A 13,648-nucleotide genomic window follows, 5' to 3' on the forward strand; every position below is an offset into this window, starting at 1 on the left:
CAGTTATACTGTGGCAGGTTGGCTTGGCTGCACAAATCACCATAGCTGTACGTCAGTCACACGCACAGGTAGGGGGTACACGTGCACGCCCCCGCTGTCCCTGCGGTGATTGGATTTGCTACAGAACAAATTGATCTACAGGCCCAGGCCAATGATTTCTGCCCTGGACCTGCTTATCGGTTCTGGCGAATGTCAGACTGTTCTCTGTCTGGGTAATGTAAACACAGCAGAGGAAGTGATGTCACCTCCTCTTGTGGAGCTCTTTTCGGTTCCGGCGCGAGGGGAGAAGACATCTACAGTGAGTTCACCAACACTACATTGACACCAGTACACATAGACACAATTTTAACCCCCCGTTAACCCTTTCACTCGCTGTCACTGTCACCAAGTGCAGTTTTCAGATTTATCACTGTACTGGTGTCACTTGTGACACTAATCAGCATTAGGGTACCCTCATTAACCCCCTGATAAAGGTTTAACCCTCTGATTAGCCCCCTAGTTAACCCTTCAATCCCCTGTCGCCAGTGTCACTAGTATAGTGTACAGATGTTTTTTTTCTGATCACCATATTAGTGTCACGGGTGATGCTAGTTAGCTAGTTTGAGTCACTGTCAGTCTTTTATAGCGTCAAGGTACCCGCCGTATATTACCTAATAAAGGTGTAACCCCCTGATTGCCCCACCATTAACTCTTTCACTCCCTGTCACAGTGTCACTAGTATAGCCTACAGATCTATTTTCCGATCACCGTATTCGTGTCACGGGTAACACCAGTTAGTTCTTAGTGACAGTAGTGTGAGGGCTTTCACACTACAGTGGTGCACTGGCAGGACGTCAGGGAAAAGTCCTGCCAGCAGCTTCTTTGGAGCGGTGAAGGAGCGGTGTGTTTACCGCTCCTCCACTGCTGCTCCCCATTGAAATCAATGGGGCAGCGCTGTGATACCGCCGGCAAAGCGCCGCTATTGCGGGGTATTGCCGGCGGTTTTAACCCTTTCTGCGCCGCTAGTGGGGTAAAAGCACCCCGCTAGCGGCCGAAATGCGCCGCAAATCCGGAGGTAAAACACCGCTAAAAATAGCGGCGTTTTACCGCCCACGCTATGGGCGGTGTGGTGTGAAAGGGATCTTAGGGTCAGCGTAAATCCAAGGCAGCATCAGATTAGTGCCAGGTACACTAAAACGCACACAAAACTGTTAGAGTCAGGCCAGATCCCTGCAAACGCTAACGGGTATTTTTTTTGATAGCATTTGAAGCAGCCGCTGACAACCAGGTGCTCTTTTACCTGTGAGTCGCACTAGTTGTACCTATAAATTTAGTGGCCAAAATGTCCAAACAGTGGTACAGTAGTGAAGAGGCCTACACGTTGCTGAGCATGACAAATGAGAGTGAAGGGGAGGCCCCACTGTCAGATTCAGGCTCAGTATACAAATCCATAGAGAGCAGTGGCACCCTGACAGATGGCTCTGACAATGGAGTAGTGGTCCCTGCTAAGGTCAGGTGTACCCGTCCCTGTTGTTCTGTTGCTAAGGTGCAACAACCGCAGGGTTCGCGTGTGGAGCAGAGAGCCAGTACTAGTACCGCTCAACCTTCTGGTGAACTGGCGAACACCAGAGGCCTAGTACACCCTGGTCATACATCCAGCACTGCAGTATCACTTGGTGACATGACAAGTCCCATAAGTGCAGTTCACACTGGTTCGGTGGCTAGCACAAGTAGTGCCCCGCAGCCATCGAGAATTCAAACACAGGCCCGTAGAGCCCATAGCGCCCTTCCTGGTATGTTTGCAGATCCTGATTGGCACTTCTGCAGAGCCCGTACTTCCCTTATACACTGGCCAACCTGGAATTCAGGTGGAAACAGCGGACTTTACTTTCCTTGACTTTTAATCGCTGTTTTTAACAGAAGATCTGTACAGATCTGTATACGCTGGTCAATATATCGCCACAAATCTCCATTTGACCTTTGCTAGAGAATTTGCCTGGAAATCTATTACGGTTCCCAAATTTAAAGCGGCGTTCTAGCCAAAAATTTAACTTTCACTGTCCAGATTCCCCCTCCCCCCCTCCGCTGTCACATTTGGCACCTTTCAGAGGGAGCAGATACCTGTCTAATACAGGTATTTGCTCCCACTTCCGGTGATAGATTGCCACAGTATCCGCTGCAGTATCTGCAGTGATCTACGCCATGTCTGGGCCCTAATTTGTCCCCCCCACCCGATGTCTTTTGGGAGACACACAGGTCTTGCGCATGTGCAGTAGGGAACCAGGCGGTGAAGCTGCAAGGCTTCACTTTTTGATTCCCTTACTAGCAATGCCGGCGCCTCCACTCGCTGAGGGATGGGTTGGCTTCGGATGAGGACATTGAGGGCGTCCTGGACAGGTAAGTGTCCTTATTTTAAAAGTCAGCAGCTACAGTATTTGTCTTTTTTGTTTCGCTTTTCTTACCGGAACAAGTCGTGTGGCTTCTCCTCATTCTTTGAGGATGAACGTCTCTTGCTGCACCTGGGCTTGGTTACTCAAAACCTACAACCGTCCTCCTCACACAGGGGGTCATCTGTGATAAGGCCTTCACCCCCCAGTCCCCTCATTCCCATGTGGGAGAAGCAACAGCCAAAGGAGTCAAGAGACTCTCAACCTCCATGATCTGAAGGATACAGCTGGGGAAAACTGGGGCCCTGGGTTTCATCTCACATTCACTTGAATTCTTCCTACTCTTTATATGAGCTGCTTTCTTTTGGATCAACCTACAAAGGATCTTCACCTTGGAAACCTTTCCTTGTAGACAAAGTTTTTGGCTTAATGCTATGAGTGACACCTTGTTTTTTTGCCTAAGCACTGTTCCAAAGCTCAGAGTACTTACCTAAACTGCATTGTACTCATTTACTAGTCTTGTTGATAGATCTCTGGTTCCCTTTAGCGATACACACTTTTGATTGGTCTCTGCAGAAATCGAGATGGGCGATACAGCTGCCCTAAGATTATCCTTGGGGCTTTCCTGTACCTCTTATCCCCTATTCTCCCCTATGGGCTCTGGCTCTAGCTGGCTATACCCTCCATTTGTTTTAGGGGTTCTCCTTGAGTTTTAGGTCCATTGGAGGCACTATTTGTTCTCAAGTTATTTTTATCTGTCTCACCACATTTAGGGGCTGCAGACTCACTATGTGTTTAATAGTTGTTTTTTTTCCAGGGTGGGGTGAACAGAGTGGCGGCAGTGTGCCTCCATCTGTGGATTTATGCTCTCCCCTCATAGACATGTGGTGATGGCTCCATGGGGTCACCCTGCTGGTCAGACATCCATTAGACACACTTCCTCATTCAATGAACAGTCTCTTGCTTGTTGTTGTCGTTTTTATTAGGGTATTGAACTTGGTTGTTGGAGAAGGGACATAAGATGCCTATAAGATTAATAGTTCTTAGTAGAATAAAAGTAGCTGCATCAACACTTCTCAGCAGAACAAAAGTAGCTGTGTATATACTTCTCAGTAGAACAAAAGATGTTTTCAATTTCAAAGCTTAACTGAACAGGCTGAAGATATGACAATCAATCAGCTTCAGTCTGCTCCAGTTCTGATAAATTCCCCTCCACTAATTTCACACTCCTGACCCCTGCACTCTTAGTACATCACTCCTCAAGTTCTTCTGTAAGGTAGGCTGTGTGCAGAAAAGCATACATAATGGAACGGTTTCAGTTTATTAAGATAAGTGTGCTGAGATTTGTACATCTGTTAGATTCTCATGTGTGGGTCTGTCAGCAAAAATTGACCACACCCTTCATTTTTTTTCTTTAGAACATTTTTATGGAGTGCTGTAAAAAGATTATTGGCCCCATCTGCTAGATTTGCTAGGTACACCCCTGACTGTTACCAGACCAGATTTTGTAAGTTTTGGTATGCCTTGGAGGTTTTAATTACATCCAGCCATGAAAGGGACCAAAGGAGAATACTATCTGAGACCAAGGAAATGGGATAAATATAATTTTTCATACACATTTTTTTTTGCAGTATTTTAGCAAAATTTTAAAATTGTAAATATAAAATATTGTTACCTGTATGGTTGATTTCATCCAAAACTGCCAATAAATCAGGATTAGGGTAGTCTTTCTGTAAAGCATAAAGGCATTCCCAGAATCCAATCACAGCTTCTCTTCCCAATTCCAAAATATCTTGGTACAATTTGGCTGGAAAGACATCACCTTCACATTCATTTGCAATTGACATGTAATTCTGAAACAAAATTATTTTATTATTCTATTATAATAACAGATTCAGAACAATAAATTGCAGACCTCCCCATAATCCTTCACTCCATCTGTGACCAAGGCTGCCAATCAGCCAGTCCATGGACCCTTTATCCATATAAAAACCTAGCACACAGGTGAGTGCTGTCATTCTATAGACTGTGTATGAAGGATATGTAAGCAGGTGGATGTCGGCTGGTTACGCTTTTTTTTTTTTATGTTCTATTGTTTTTCAATTGATGTAACTGGTTAGATTTCTGGGTTATAATATTGCACATTTTAGTTGTGCTTGCCCTGCTGAAGTGGTACTCCCTGGGAGGTAAGGGTTAACTCTGCTGGACGGGGATTCCCAGGTTTTTTGGGGAAGTACCGCCCTCTGCTGGGGCAAACATAAAAAAGGAAGGAAGATGGCCCAGTCATTTCCAGGTCTCCCCAAGCCTAGGACATGCTGCTAAGGATGTGATCCATTACTTTGCACTTAAGCACCCCTCGTGGGAGCCCAGTCAGTGTTCCAGGTGTATGAAAGTTTTGTAAAGAAACGAACAACGCCTGAACCAATTCACTGAGAAAGCAAGCGGGTAGTACACTGGTTTGTGGTGTCTTCACAACACCCAAATACAACATGAAGAAAGGAGAGAAAAGCCAGCAATTTGTTCTTCTGAATGTTGACATTTTATTGCAGGTGGAGTAAAGAAAATACAGGGGCTTACGTGTTTTGGCTGTTAATTTTAGGCTGGATTCACATGTATTTGCGGGCAAAATCGCTGTAATTCTGCCCCACATTTTCAAATGGCTGCAATACGTATGGCATGTTTGTGATGCCATTACTTCTTTTAGCATCCCAATCATGTTGAGAATCATGGCAAATCACAATGCGCAACGCTGTCACCCAAAAGAAGCTCATGCTCCCCTTTGAGCGACAAGCGTTGCAATTGCAGCACGACAATAGTAGTAAGGCTCGGTTCACACCAGACGCGACACGACTTGCCGCGCCGCGACCTGACAAGTCGCCCCCGTTCTGTACTATGGAACCGCTCTAAGAGGAGCGACTCGAGTCGCTCCGACTTAGAAAAAAGGTTCCTGTACTACTTTTGGGCGACCTCGGGCGACTTGCATTGACTTCTATACAGAAGTCGTTTTGCAAGTCGCCGCTGTGTCGCGGCGCGGCAAGTCGTGCCGCGTCCTGTGTGAACCGAGCCTAAGAAGAGCCGGCAAAACTGTAATCCTTGAAGTGTTGTTTATTGGTACATCAGAGTGACAATAAAACAAATTCTGACACGTTTCGGCAATAACAGAGATAGCCTTCGCGCTACTAAATGAAATAAGGTTGTCCTACGTGTAATAAATAGTGAAGAATGAACCAAAGTAGTGTCAAATTAATAAAATGGTATTTTCAGTGCTGGTATTACTAAAAACCATATAAATGTGCACTAAAATAAATAAAATGTCCTAGACAATAAAGTGCTCCAAGTGATATAAATATACACGTGCAAACTGCAACTAAGGTGCTATATATATGCAGCAGGGTCTAATAGTATTCACATAATACTAAAATGTACTGGATGCCAGGTCACCACCTCTGCAGTATTATGCCACCCATTCCAAGAGAGAAAAGGGGGAAAGAAGCCTCCAATGGTGTAGTATTTAAAATAAAGTAGCTCAATTTATTAATTAAAGTGAATAAGACTCTCATATTGCATATATATATATATATAAAAACACAGCTCTAAAGTAAAATGCCCGTCTGGCGTCTTCCGCCAGTCTTACGTCACTTTTGGTATTACATTCGCTCCCGGCCACTCCCTCCCCATAAGGGGGAGAGGAAAGAAAGGCAATATAAAAAGTTATTTTGTTGAGCCAAAAGTGTGAAAAAAAAATGCTACATGAGATTATAGGACCTTATTACTCCAAGGGAGAAATGTATTCCTTAGAAGAAGTTGAAAGTGCATACTCATGTTCAAGTAAAATACTTTGTGGTAGTAACACAATGTAAGGTCAAGATTAATGGCAGGATCAAACGAAAGGGGGATTAAATTTATGTAGGATCAAAAAAGAAGGGATTGCGTGTATGGCAGGATCAAAAAAGAGGGATTCAATTTATGGCAGGATCAAAAAAGAGGGATTCAATTTATGGCAGGATCAAAAAATAGGGATTGAATTACAGCAACAATGTGATCATATGTGAATGCATCCTAAGTAATAGCCATAGCATAGCATTCATGACACGGACTCATGTTTCAACAAAAGATTCTAAGGACTTTCTCAATTATTAACCTCCCCGGCGGTATGATTATTTCTGATTTTAGGTGCTGAAAGCGGTACAATTATTTTGCGTGGAAATTTGGCATTTTATATTGTAGTCCTGTAATTCTTAGGAATAACTCACTTAAATCTGTCCAAACCAGAGTCTAGTAGACATCTCAGGTATTATAAAGTTTGAAACACAAAATCATAAATTATATAATAATTAACTATAAATAATTATAACAAATAATAATATAATGATAATAAAAATGATTCATTAATGTAATCAAATCAAAAAAACTAGATCTAATGACAGCGACAATTCTGTAACTGAGTAACCGAGTGCATAAACAGTCAGGAAGTGGTGTGACATCAAAGTGATGGAAGGCCCTGGTAGTGAAGGAGCTTGTGTGCTTAGACTCCCCCCTAGTGGTCGGAACCCAAATACTGGGTCTGTTTCACAGCACAGAGCATCCTAAGGACCCAGCCTATATGTAACAGAGGATTGAGTGAGACCTCGGTAGATAATAAGCATACTGTTATACAAGAGTCAAGCTCCCTGGTATTCAAGTGTAATATACGAATCAATGTTGCTGACAGTGAGGTGAAAGGTGCCCTGTCCTACACCAACCTGGGGGGGGTGGAAGAAAAAGCATTTTCTCAGGTGATGGGTTGACGTCTTACCTGTGCCATGTACTCACTTGACACAGGTACATTGATGACATTTTGTTAGCATTTGATAGTTGTAAAACCATCCTTGAAAAATGTGTGAATTGCAAATTAAACTAATTGCAATTCAGTTTTATCACAATGTACGGTGATAAAAAAATTGATTCCATTCTTAGCCCTAGTACACACGGTCGGACATTCCGACAACAAAATCAGTCGGATTTTGTCCGAAACTGTTGCATACACGCAGTCGGACAAAGTTGTCAGAAAATCCGATCGTACTTAACGTGATGGCGTTATTTCGTTACGACGGGACTACGTTCAGGCTTGTAGCCAATAGCTTTGGTCTAGGAATTTGATCTGAGCATGCGTGGCACTTTGTTCGATCGGAAGTTGTATATCACTAGAGGGATCACCAGGAGGAAGGAGGCCCTGCCTGATTCCTCTATATAGATCTTTATATCACTATAGAAATCACCAGCAGGAGAAAAGACATCCTGATTCCTCTATATAGATCTTTATATCATTTGCAAAGTCACCAGCAGGAGGAAGGAGGTCCTGATTCCTCTATATAGATCTTTTTATCACTAGAGGGATCACCAGGGGAAGGAAGGAGGTCCCGATTCCTCTATATAGATCTTTATATCACTAAAGGGGTCTCCAGCAGGAGGAAGGAGGTTCTGATTCCTTTATATGGATCTTTATATCACTAAAGGGATCTCCAGCAGGAGGAAGGAGGTCCTGATTCCTTTATATAGATCTTTATATCACTAAAGGGGTCTCCAGCAGGAGGAAGGAGGTCCTGATTCCTTTATATAGATCTTTATATCACTAAAGGGGTCTCCAGCAGGAGGAAGGAGGTCCTGATTCCTTTATATAGATCTTTATATCACTATAGGGATCAACAGAAGGAGGAAAAGGGTCCTGATTCCTCTATATAGATCTTTATGTCACTAGAGGGATCACCACCAAGAGGAAGGAGGTCCTGATTCCTCCTATATAGATCTTTATATCATTTGCAAAGCAGTCAGCAGGTGTCTGTGAGGTGTTATGTGGAAGAGGACACAGTTGTGAGAGAACTTTGAACTGTCTGTCTACTGAGATGCTGTTTGGGCTCCTGTGGCTTTTTCTGTACCCTTAAGCAGGCAGGAACATTAAATCCTGGTGTGGGACTAGTATCCTGGCAGTGAGCTGTTGTATTATTTTCTATATAGCAGAGTTATGGGTTATGAACTGTCTTTGTTGGACCTGCTGAATAAAGATGTGTTTGTTTTCTTAGTTTTTGAAAGGAAAAATAAACACTGTTTACCTTTACATGTGGTTAGGACCCCAAAGATTGCAACAGGAAAGAGAAACATCTGTTTTTTGTTGTGGTACCAAATAAATAGGATGGTATAGAATGGTCAGATGGGCAGGCACAAAATGATTGTGTTGTTTCTACATTGTATATATTGATAAAGACATGGGTGCTTTAGCGCTGAGCAATGGTTTTGTTGTGCTTGCTATTTCTCAGCAGTTGTTTGTGCCTTCACATCTGACTACCCTATTCTATATCTCAGAAAAATTATATTATTTTTTCTGGTTGAAACAAATATAGAATGACTACCCTGTTTCCCCAAAAATAAGACCTAGCGTGATTGTCAGTGATGGCTGCAATATAAGCCCTATACCCCAAATAAGCCCTAGTTAAAGTCCTTGTAGGTCTTATTCTCTTATTTTCGGGGAAACCGGGTAGGGCTTATTTGGGGGATAGGGCTTATATTGCAGACATCCCCGACAATCACGCTAGGTCTTATTTTTCGGGGAAACAGGGTATTAAAATCTGTGAATGAACATTCTAATCTCGTCAACAAACCAACTGTCCCCTCAGTTGGCAAAGATTGCCTAATAGCATTTTTGGGGACTAAACAACTAAAAAGAGAAAGACAGCATGCAGGCCTCTGGCCCTAGAAAACCATCAGTAATTACGTTTGGAACTACTCTTAAATGAAGATATCTTACCTCTGCATTCAACACATTCTTCTCTGATAGCTGCCTCAGAATGGCATGCGTGTCTATGTTTTTCAAAATGTTGATCAGGTCATCTTTATAGTACTCATATATCATCCTCACTGAGGAATCCTGGTATTTGTGCATTTGCTGGCAGCACTTCTTAAAGTCCTCTAGAAAATTACAGAGTACATTTATAGAATTGTGAATACAATTTAGGCTCTAAATGTCTTCTGTTAAAAATATACTTAAAAGGAACAACATTTTTTTGGTCAGTGTTTCCTAAAATTACATTTCAGTGATATCTGACACCATATATTTACAGCTGATAGAGATCATGGTATTCTAATAAAGGAGATATACTGTAAGAGGAATCGCACAGTATGGATGACCAGCAGCCATTGGTTCATTTGTTGCTGTCACAGGCTCGGAGTGAAAAGATGACCCCATCTTCTTAATACTCACTCCGGGTTCTATTACCATGGCAACACCTGGCATCCCATTGCCATGGTAAACCATCACTTCCAGAGTGCCGCTCTAAGGGCTCATAAACATGTGTGTTGATTATGAAATATGAAGCAATGCTCATTAACACTCCTATGGCATTTATGATTTGTTTATGACATGTTTTTGTTGTGTTTATGAAGCACTGAAAATGCTTCAAGAATGCTGGATAAATGCCCATAATGTAGAGGTGTGGTTAGGTTGTGGTGTGATGGTAGACATTTTTTGAATTCTCCTCAGGATGGATTTGTATACTTTAATCTCTTTGACACTTGGTTTGGTCCAGCTCAACACGTTTTGCACTAGCAATAATGCTCAGTGCCTCTACTCCTACCTGGCACTGTCGGTATTGCTGGCTGGTTGGTGATTTTGGAGCTGTCCTGTCCTAGTTCTTTATTAATTACCATTGCATTATGGGATACAGGAACCTCCACTGCCACTATATTTATTATAACCTTTTTTTTTTGTAATGCTAATCTGTATACCTGGGGTTCCTCTGCATGCCTCCACCAACTGATAGATTGAGCCCATCTTCCCGATATTGGATATGTCCCCTAAATCAGCCCCAAAGCGTTTCCTACAAATCTTGAAGTTTCAATTCCTTGTAAATTTCTCTTTGGATGGAGGTTAATTTCCATATATGGAATTGGGCTATATACTCCAAATTGTCTTCTCTGTGATGGTACTAGTTCTACTTTCAACTTCCTGTAAGGTTTCTTGAAATCCTTGGATAGTACTATAAAATCTGATAGTTCCTGAAAGGTTTGAATCACTAATTTACTAATTTGTATGTAGCACCCTGCACTTGAACAGGGCTGCTGATAAATCTAGTTGTGCTGGGTGGTAACTAGCCTGGATAATTGGTAGGGCAATCCACTGATTTCTGTCCTAAGTCTTAGTTTTAGTGTAGTCTATCTCTTCTGTCAATAGGTGGCACTGTTGCCTTTGGCATTAGAATGATGGACTACAACAAATCCAGGTGAGGGGTAAATAGGTTGTCTCAGTCAATCAGCAGAAATTTATTTAACCGCTGTGTATGCTGGGATAGGCTATTTATTCAGGAGAAGTTAAGTGATCGGGAGTCTTCCTTCCCAGGGCAGCTGCCTGGGTGGGTGTGTATTGAGGAGCTCCTGGCTGCTAGGCCTGAAGCCTGAGGACTATCCAGGAGTAGTGATGGCCGAACGGTTCGCCCGGCGGTCGTTTCGCAGCGAATTTCGGCTGTTCGCAGTCCACCCGTTCGGCGGACTATTGGCGCCGTTCGCCTGGTGGACTTCCGTGTTTACTGTGTAAAAGAACTTTGACCTATGATGACACATCCATCATGGGGTACAGGACAGCCAATTGAGACATTACAGCACATGGACACTTGGACATTCCCCCTAACTTATAAATAGACCCGATCCGGCGGCCATTTTACATTCTTTCTTCTGTCACTATAGGGAGAGGTTGCTGTGTGGAGCAGGGAGAGATTGCAGTGACCCAAATCTCTAGCTATTTGGTACACAAGTTATTTTCAGGACTGGTATAGGTGTTAGGTGTATATAGGTTTGCTGTGCTATTGATTGTTGCAGCAGCCTGATTGTCTTTTGTCAGTTTAGAGAAAGGGACAGGACGGTGTGTCTGCTGTAGGGACAGTCAGTTTAGTCATTAGCTGTTACTATCAGGTCCACAAAAGTGCTATTCCAGTTATTGTTCCAGTAGCCTCTGTTTTGTCAGTTTATATAGGGACAGGCAGGAAGCAGTGAGTGAGGCAGTGAGGGTCAGTTTAATCAGTAGCTGTTAGTATATTAGGTCCACAAAGGTTCTTTTCAGGACTGGTATCAGTGGTATGGTAATAGGCTTGTACACGTATAATATTCTTTCTTCCAAATATAGAAAGAATATTATACTTGACTGCTGCCCTTCTGCTGCAGTCTGCTAATCATTCACAACCTACTTGTTCCACAAAGCTCCTTATAAGGACTGTTAATAATCTGGAGTAGGGTGCTACAGTACATAGGGTTGAGTGAGGTACAGTCTGCCATTCTAGAAGGACTGGTATAGGTCCACAATACATAGGGTTGAGGTGCACTACTACTGACCGCTGCCCTATACTGCAGCAGTCCTTCATCGGTATAGGGACTGAGAGTTTTGTCACAGGGTCATTTAAAAAATGACAGGCAGAGGAAGAGGCAGGCCCTTCCGCAGGGGTAGTAGGGGTAGGGCAGTAGCAACAGGCTTGAGCCAAAGTGGGAAGTTGCAGAAGGTGCGTTCAATTACATTAAAGGACGCACCAGACTTGGTTGAGTGGCTCACTCAGCCTTACTCTTCTGCACCCTCCTTATCCTCTCGATCTGCACCCTCTTCTTCACTCTCTGCTATGTGCACCCCCAAAGACACTACCACCAACAACACCACCACCACCACCACATACCTTCCGCTTGAGTCACAGGAATTATTTTCCGATCCATATCAATAGGACATTTCTGATGTGCAGCCACTCTTGGCATTGGATCAGGAAGAGGAGGTAGCAACAACTGCTACTCAGCAGTCTGACGACAGTACCCAGATCAGCCCAAGGAGGAGGTTGGTCCCCAGTGTTGCTGCCTACTCCGAGATCTCTACTTATAGCGGTGGGGAAGGTGACGTTGATGATGACGTGTCTAGTGATGTCACGTGGGTGCCCACAAGAGAGGAAGAGGAGGGGAGTTCAGAGGGAGATATGGACCAGCAGATAGGGAGGAGACGCAGGAATAACTTACATTGCACAGGAGGGACAAAGCAGACTGCAAATGTATCAGGAGCGAGTCATCGACCATGTACGGTCACATCTGGCGCTCCCAGGACACCGGCACATGGCTCCGCAGTGTGGGCTTTTTTTAACGTGTCCGCTGCTGACAATAGCGTTGCCATCTGCAATCTTTGCAGTCAATGCATTAGTCGCGGTAAGCCCAACACTCACCTAGGGACGACCGCCTTAAGAAGGCACATGAGCAGCCATCACCGAGCCGAGTGGGAGCAACGGAACACACAAAGCCACACTGCAGGCTCTCACCGTCCAGCCTCGTCTTCTACTTCTCCTTCTCCTCTCTCCTCACAATTGTCCTCCACTTCACCTTCCATCATGCCAAGCTCACGTTTTTCTGCAAAAAAGCAGGCTTCCGTGGGCCTAATGTTCGAGCGTAAAAAAATGATGACGCCGGTTAACCCTCTTGCCCAACGATTTACGGCTGGCTTGTCAGAACTCATAGCCCGCCAACTACTGCCATATAAGCTGGTGGACTCGGAGGCCTTTCGAAATTCGTGGCCATTGGAACACCACAATGGAAGGTCCCAGGAATGAAGTATTTCTCAGAGAAGGGCATCCCAGAGCTATATGGCCATGTTCAGCGGCAAGTGAATGGATCTCTGGCACACAGTGTCGGTGCCAAGATACATTTGACCACAGACACGTGGTCTAGCAAACACGGGCAGGGAAGGTATATCACTTTTACTGCCCACTGGGTGAACCTTCTGACGGCCGTCAAGCATGTAACCCGTGGCACCCGTGTAGATTTGGTTTTACCGCCACGGATTGCATGCAGGCCTGACTCTTCTTCTCCTCCTCTTCTTACTCCATCCTCCTCCCTCTCCTCCTCGGCTGACTCCTCCTTTTCCGCTGCTAGCGTCTCTTCCGCTGCGCTGCCCAAGCTCCCAGAACCTATTTGACATGCCAGGTGAGACGTTGCCATGCCGTGCTGCGTCTGTTGTGCCTGGAAGCCAAGAGCCACACTGGCCCGGCACTCCTTTCAGCTTTGGATTCACAGGCAGATCAGTGGCTAACACCGCTCAATTTGACAGTTGGTAAAGTGGTGTGTGGCACACGTCTTAAACTTGGTCGTGCAGCGATTCCTTGTCAAATACCCTGGGGTCCAGGACATCTTGCGGCAGGCAAGGAAAATCTCGGCCCATTTCAGAAGATCTTACACGGCCATGGCTTGCCTTGCTGACATTCAGCGGCGACACAATCTGCCGGTCAGACGTCTTATTT

The 13,648-nt window shown here is 44.3% G+C and overlaps 1 protein-coding gene across 8 annotated transcripts in view; it reads right to left on the bottom strand.

Annotated features, from left to right (window-relative positions):
- Nucleotides 1-9,304, bottom strand: part of LOC143995852 (NACHT, LRR and PYD domains-containing protein 10-like) — a 176,077-nt gene extending 166,773 nt beyond the window's left edge. For all 8 annotated transcript variants that reach the window (XM_077490573.1, XM_077490576.1, XM_077490578.1 and 5 more), the window contains exons 1-2: nt 9,148-9,304; nt 4,042-4,219 (exon numbers count right to left, since the gene is read on the bottom strand). In XM_077490573.1, coding sequence (XP_077346699.1) covers nt 4,042-4,219; nt 9,148-9,282 — 313 coding nt within the window. In that variant the 5' untranslated portion in view covers nt 9,283-9,304. The remainder of the gene's footprint in view (nt 1-4,041; nt 4,220-9,147) is intronic.
- Nucleotides 9,305-13,648: the final 4,344 nt, after the last annotated feature.

The sequence above is a fragment of the Lithobates pipiens genome, unplaced genomic scaffold (assembly GCF_037356315.1).
Source record: "Lithobates pipiens isolate NorthernLeopardFrog02 unplaced genomic scaffold, aLitPip1_a1.2 Scaffold_19, whole genome shotgun sequence".
Taxonomy (NCBI): Eukaryota; Metazoa; Chordata; class Amphibia; order Anura; family Ranidae; genus Lithobates; species Lithobates pipiens.